Here is a 7500-nt window from a genome sequence, read left to right on the forward strand (position 1 = left end):
ACACACACACACGCACAGATAGATAGACAGAGAGAGAGAGAGAGAGAGAGAGAGAGAGATTTCAATCATTGCTATATATATGTACATAGGCTACTGACACGCAAAAGCGTGTAATACATACACGAGGCAGTGAGAAACAGGAATGACATTCCACACACGAAAAGATGATAAGAACTTCGCTCTGGCTAGACTGAAAAATACATTCATATATCTTACGTGTAGGTCAACATATATTACTTTCTAACCAGTTATGTAATCCCCCTTCCATGGATCCCACCAACCCCTCTTTCAAGCAGCACTTGCCTTTACTCTGTGCACATACATAGATAGATAGGTAGACAGATAAAACATATGCACGCTGTACCTTAAAACTGTGCTTGACGGTCACATTCTCAAAGTAGTGTTTTATGTTTTCAGCGGGCTCGGCAGTTCTGAACTCCAAGAAAATATACTCTGTGTTGCAGCTTTCATTGGCTGCTGTGGTGGCAGGCAGCAGTGTCAGGAGGCACAGCCCCAGCAAACAACCACACAGGGACAGCATTCTTGCTCACTGAACTTTACTTGCTGCTGGTACGATAGCCCACAGAGACATATGTGCAGGGATGGCGTTGTCTTTTATAGAAGGAAATGTTAATTACATTTCTCTAATGGTCGATTTCTCATCAGTGAAGCTGTCCATCACAAGACGTGGACACTGTTCATTATCTTGTCACTCAGGCTGCTTTAGGCTCGTTGATTGTCTTCGTAAAGCTATCAACACAAACCATTGGCTCTGAAATGTGCAGTCATACCATAAAACCTCACTTTAGATAGAATCAATTTTCACACAGGTGTTGGCTTAATCAACATTCCAGCTGGTAGATAGACGGAGATAACTGATCTTTTTCCTCTGACAGGTCTTCAATGCTGTTTCAATGGTTTAACCACACATCACCTGTTATGTAATCCCCATGCTCAACAAACACCCAAACGCATTCTGTCACAGTCAATGCATAACGGAGAACTGTGAATATTAAGACACTACCCAGCCACACGAAAGAGGAGATCCTGTAGGTTATACCGATGTTGAGTTATTTGGGTGGTGTGCAGTGATGCCTGTTTTCACTCAACACACACAAGACACCACTTAAAGTCTCTGTTGATAACAGTAATGTTCTAGTAATAGAGTCAGACTAAGTTAGCACCTTCTACAGAGAGGGAACTGCCATCACTGCCTCCAAGACATCCCGCCATGGTCTTGTCGTCATATGAAACTTAAAGAAGAATTGACCACAGATGTGGAAGTGAAGGGGAACTTGAAATAGAGCCAACATGAGATCAGGACACGATAGGCTATATGATCTGAGACAAGATTTCCTGAGACAGTTCTTCTATATTCATCATGATGATGGGTGAAAATGACAATGCTCCTGCAATGATTTATCTATCCATTTGGGTTTGGGATTAGATGACAAAGCATTACACTATGCTTCCTTTCATGTGTCAATAAACATCGGCAGATACATTTTCCTGTAGCGTCAGTGTCAGGAAATTTGGGGTATTCACCCCAAGACATATCTATGAAGTGGGTGGTTCTCGTCTACCTAGACGTAGCCTTCCTATTCGAAGCCATAGCACACTCAACTCTAGCAAGAAGTCAGCTGCGGGCTGAAATATCCCACAATGATGTATGCGTCGAATCCGCAATTCCCCAGCTGGCTTTAAGACGTATTTGCATATGATTGAAGTGGTCACGTTGGAACTCCTTATATAGCAAAAACGTACTTTATATTCGTATAACAAAGTGGAAGCGTGCAAGTTATGATGATGTGTATATGTGCACGCTCGCCACGCGTGGTATTTGATCCGCAGTTGAGATATGTCCACAAGAAACTACACGCTATACGTTTGTTTATTCATGTTCTGCCTTGGGTCTTACTTGTTCCCGAAACGACAGCACAGCATGTTTCCCAGTCGCGTGTCACTTACTCATACTCAGGCTCGCTCCTGGATCCGTTGACAGACGTAATAGCCAGGTGGTTAGAGCACAGGTGCCAGTTACATTGCTTGGTTCTAACTGTTTGACAGTTACACGTGACTAAATGCCTACGTTGACCGAACTACGCCATTGGTCAGTTCCATACTACACACAGTTAGTAGCGGGTTAAGACCATACTAGCCTCTTCCTTCCGAGCAATGCAACTGGCTCCAGGACTTTACTCTGATGGCTTTGAGTTTGACTCCTTGCTGCGTCTGGTGGATCAAAGGTGGAACTTTTGTCGACCTCCCAAGTCAACATGTGTCAAGACTTGGTGGTGCTTGAACCCCCTCCCTGTGTATAAACATGCCGAACATCAAATACACATTAAAAAAAATCATTCGAGAAAATCATTCTTGCAATGCTGAAGTCACTATTCTCATGGAACAGCGGCATTCAAATAATTATAATGATTTGATCATTAGTCATCATTGGAAAAGTGTTTGTTGATTTATCTAGAGCTTTTGAAGTTATCTCACAATCTTCTCTCCAGGAAGCATACTACTTTGATGTTTCTCATCAAACTGTGTCTCGCATGTTACTGTGAAAAGACTCAGCCAGTTTGGCGGGACAACCTATTTTCTGTTCAAACAGGACAATGACGACTCCGCTTCTGTTGACAAAATAGAAAGCCTTCACGAGGTCGGAAAAAAATACCAAGTTTTGGGGTCTCTGTTATCAACGTCTACATTCAGGTGAACTCTCAATGTCTCGCAACTCAAAACAAACTGAACTATATACAGCTTTATTCCGAGGTCAGTTTTAACTGTTAAACAATAGTTATTGATAATTAGTTGTGTGATTCAAAAGTTTCAGTTTTCAATTTCAGTTTCTCACGGAGGCGTCAGTGCGTTCGGACAAATCCATATACGCTACACCACATCGGCTAGGCAGATGCCTGACGAGTAATTGAGAATTAGCTGTGTGATTCTACAGAAAGTATGTCAGAGTATATATGTGTGTGATATGAAATTTTACTTTAAATATACTATTGAATAGCACTTTAATATATCTATGTTACGTTCGTTTATTCATTTATAGTCTGTTCATCTAAGATGATGATATCAGACTGAAAATAAATGATATTATTATTATTATTATTTGGATTATTACCATTCCTATCATAATGATGATTGCTAGTGTTAATAAGAAATCGACATTTCTGTATATTCGAATGAAAAGGGGGGCGGTTGAGGTGGGGGGAAAGGGGGGGCAAGAGGGAGGGGACTAAGAAAGGAAGAGAGAGAGAGATAGACAGGCAGAGAGAGAGAGAGAGAGAGAGAAGAATGTGGAAAAGATAGAGTACAAAATCTAAAATGGAGAGGGTGAGTGTCAGTGATTGGAGAAAGAAAAAATATAATATTGGAAGGGTGTGTGTGAGAGGGGGGACGGGGGAAGCGGGATTAGGAAAAAAATCAAATATTGTATGCACTACTTCTGTAGTTTATTTTTTTAAAAGAGGTTCACGTGGGGACCTACAATAAACAACCAACTGGACTATTTAACACATAACTAGCTAACTTTAATAAAGAACAGTCTGAAATATATAACTTTTTTTCCAAAAAATGTTAACATTTGAAACTGGTAACACGTGTTCCGTAATTTCTGGAGGCAAAAAAGGTTTCATAACTAAACAGCGGGTTAAAACGTGCTCTACCGTTAAACGTCCCTTGCGAATGCATTCAATATTTTCACAATATTTTGTGTATGGGGCATTTAGTAATAACCCAAATGCCATGCTCTTAACAGCCCTGCCGGTTCTTTTAACATTTAATAAGGCAGAAGTGTTAACTTCTAAAGACAGAAAGGAATTTTGCATATTTCTTTCAACAATATTACACATTTCAGATGATGATAAACGATGAGGAATTTCATTGCATTTAAAGCGTTTTTAGCTCCGAGCTTTGCAAGATGATCTGCACGTTCATTAGAGAAAAGCCCACAGTGTGAGGGAATCCAGCACATTCCAATATTAGTTCCTCTCATTTGAATACAGTGAATCAAAAATCTTATTTAAAAAATGATGTTATAATTAATGTCCGTACAACCTGATTTGATAGACTGCAGAATTGATTTTGAATCGACACAAAATAAAACATTAATCAAGTTTAGGAGCAGATCAATTAGATATGTTAATGCCATAAGGATGGCAATTAATTCAGCTGTAAAAATTGAGAAGCCCTTTCCAATATGATATGACTTTTCAATTTTCAAAGCAGGAATTGCATATCCAGAACCAGCAAACTGATTTTCTAGAACAGAACGGTCTGTATATATTTTTAAGTGGTGGGGGTATGTTTCAGACAAGTGTGTTTTGACTCGAGAAGCTAGTATATTGGGATTTTCATCTTTCTTAATGTCACAATATTGAATGTCAAAAGCTGCTCCCGTTAATTCCCGTAATGGAACTGGTGAAGTGTTCATAATCGGAGCAACATTTTGTGGATCAACATTTGATTGATTAATAGTATCTGACACGTATGTAGAAATAGTTTCTAGATTTCTGTTCTGTTTCGCTCGTTCCGAAAAAAGTGTCAGATCAAATAGTAATCTCAGTTTTGACAGAATTTTCTGTAGCATTTGCTCTACATATTTTGCCGATGCTAGCTTTCTTAATTCATTAAGAGGCAGTATTCCTGCAGCTCTATACGACTGTAATGTGTTCGTATGAAACGGAACACCTAGGGCCAGCTTTATGGCTTTGCTATCTAAGCTTTGCTTTTTTTTCTTTTTTCTTTTTTTCTTTTTTTTTTTTTTTTTTTAAGGAAAGCATTCGGAGCAGAGAAAAATACCTCCTGTCCATACGTCAATCTAGATCTTACCAGTGCAGTAGCGAGATGAATCAGTGTTTTTGAATCTTGACCCCAAGGCTGTTTACTGACGATTTTAAGAAAATTTAAGCTTTTCATTGCTTTTGATCTCATGTTTTCTGGATGTTTCTTCCAATTTAGCTTTGGAGTAAAATAAACACCGAGGAATTTGACCTCAGATTTGTAGAAGAGTTCTTTTCCATCAAGATGAAAAGTTAGTAATTTTCGGGGGCACCATTATTAAAAAGTATCATGTGTGTCTTTTCAGTTGAAAACTGTAATCCATTATCTTTCATATAAATGTTTAATTTATCAGGTTCTGATTGATATAAATTGTTAATGTGATTGATATAACGCAGGCCTGTTTTCTTTCGCAAAGTTACGTTCATCCAAACTGCTATATCATCAGAGTATTGAGCGAGATTTATAGGTTTAGACAAATGTTTTGGCAAATCATATACCATTATGTTGAACAGAAGAGGGGAAATTATAGAACCTTGCGGAATACCAATGTAAACTGATCTTGAAGACGATAATGATTGCCCAACTTTAGTGATGATGCTTCTTTCTGTCAAAAGAGATTTTATATACCTGTATACATTGCCACTTAACCCAATGTTCTGCAGCTTAAACAGTAGTCTGGCATGCCAAATGCGGTCATAAGCTTTTTGTACATAAAAGAACGTGGCCAAAACACTCTTTCTCTTCGAAAACTGTTGTTTTATCTTTGTTGTTAGTTTTACTAGGTGATCTAAAGTAGAGCTGCCCTTTCTGAATCCGGCCTGTGCAATCGGAATAATTCTATTTTTATCACAATATGTTATCCTCATCAATATAATTTTCTCCAAGATTTTTCCGACGTGCGATGTTAGGGATATGGGTCTATAACTCGATGTGTCTGATCGTGGTTTAGCTGATTTAAGAATGGGAGTAATGATAGCTTTTTTCCATACACAAGGTGTTTTACCCGTTTCCCAACATTTCGCATAAAGTGTATGAAGAAGCTTGAACCATTCTTTAGGAAGATGACTGATCATGGTGTACGAAATACCATCATAACCTACGGCTACTTTTTTAATTTCCAAATTACGCAATTGCATCTTCAACTTCTTTAGAAGTAAGTGGAGCATTTATAAATATGTCATTATCCGAAGCTGGTTCCTTGTATTGCTCATTTGATTCACTATTGATTCTGATAGCCAGCTGTTCGGGTGTTAATCCATCATCATTGCATGTTTTGGCAAACATATCTGCAAAAGTTTCTGCTTTTTCTAAAGAGGTAGGGAAACATTTCCCATTAACTTTTATAGGATATTCTTGAAAAGATATCCCATTTTTTATATCCTTAATTTTCTTCCATATCTTCTTTGTATCTTCGTAATCTTAAACTTCTTGAATACAATAATTAGACCAATATTGTCTTTTGACTTAAGCAACAACTCTGTTGCAATGATTTTTGGCTTTCCTCATTTCTTCATGGGATGGCTCCACCCTGTCCTTTAGTCTTTGCTTGTCAATCTCCATGTTCTTATCATTTTTAACTCCTTACTATCCTTTAACCATTGTTTAAAAGTCTTCCTTTTAAGTTCAACAGCCTGTGCACATGCTTGATTCCACCAAATATTACCACTATGCTTTCCTTTTCTGGCGGGTGTTCTTTTTGGAACTGATAATTCAGCTGCTTCAATTATTGTTTTAGTAAATTTTTCATAAAATATATGAACGTCTAAATCCCCAATTTTATCTAAGTTTTTGCTTGAAAGAAAGGATTGATATTTTCCCCAATCAGCCTGTTCGTAGTAGAACTTTGGAATTATATCAATAATTACATCGTTAGATTTAGATTTTTATGAAGTTTAAGAATAATTGGTAAATGGTCGCTACCTAGTGCATCATCTTCTACAACCCAGGTACTAACTGTTGCTAAGTCTGATGTAACAAGTGTCAAATCAATTGATGTAGCCTTGTGGCTTGATACATCAGGAATTCTTGTCATACTGCCATCATTTAAAAGATATAGAAAGGACTCTACTAGATTTTCAACGAGACGAGAATAAGTGATCGACTGACAATTTTTTTCCCAAAAGGGAGCATGGGCGTTAAAGTCTCAACCGACAACCCATTGTTCATCTTCTTTTATTAAATTCAAAAGCCAGTTTGAGTTTGAATCAGAAGGACCATTTTTAAAATAAACAGAAAGGGCATTTATGACTAAATCATTTATCTTAATCTTGGCATCTGTGGCTGAAACATCAATAATACCTTCGGGGACAGGGGAGGCAATGAACTCATAATTAAGACCACACTGGACATACAATGCCGTGGTAACCCTTTCAGAAGGGTCTGTGTGATTCAAAGGAGAAAAACAGTATCCTTTTAAAGAAGGTAATTTACCTTTAGTTACATTTAAGGACTGTAAAAGTAAAACTTGATGGTTATTTTGACCAAGATATTCATGTAAATAATCTAGATTAGAAGCAATGGATCTGCAATTCCACTGCATGAAAGAAATTTCACATTTAATATTTTTCTTATTTGTTTTCGCCATAAATCACACTTTCATTTAAATACAAAAGGTCATTAGCTTTTACTTACAAACTAAACAGTTAATATGTTAGGATATGGTTGCCACGCTGACCACCAGTTGCCTGCACTGATGATGTTGATGGAAGG

The 7500-nt window shown here is 37.7% G+C and overlaps 1 protein-coding gene across 1 annotated transcript in view; it reads right to left on the reverse strand.

Moving 5' to 3' along the window:
• The window catches only part of LOC143292072 (uncharacterized), a 3875-nt gene extending 3301 nt beyond the window's left edge, over window positions 1–574 (reverse strand). The window contains exon 1 of the mRNA XM_076602249.1: window positions 365–574. Within this exon, the coding sequence (XP_076458364.1) occupies window positions 365–541 (177 nt within the window). The 5' untranslated portion in view covers window positions 542–574. The remainder of the gene's footprint in view (window positions 1–364) is intronic.
• Window positions 575–7500: the final 6926 nt, after the last annotated feature.

Source organism: Babylonia areolata, chromosome 18, assembly GCF_041734735.1.
Source record: "Babylonia areolata isolate BAREFJ2019XMU chromosome 18, ASM4173473v1, whole genome shotgun sequence".
In the NCBI taxonomy this organism is placed as follows: Eukaryota; Metazoa; Mollusca; class Gastropoda; order Neogastropoda; family Buccinidae; genus Babylonia; species Babylonia areolata.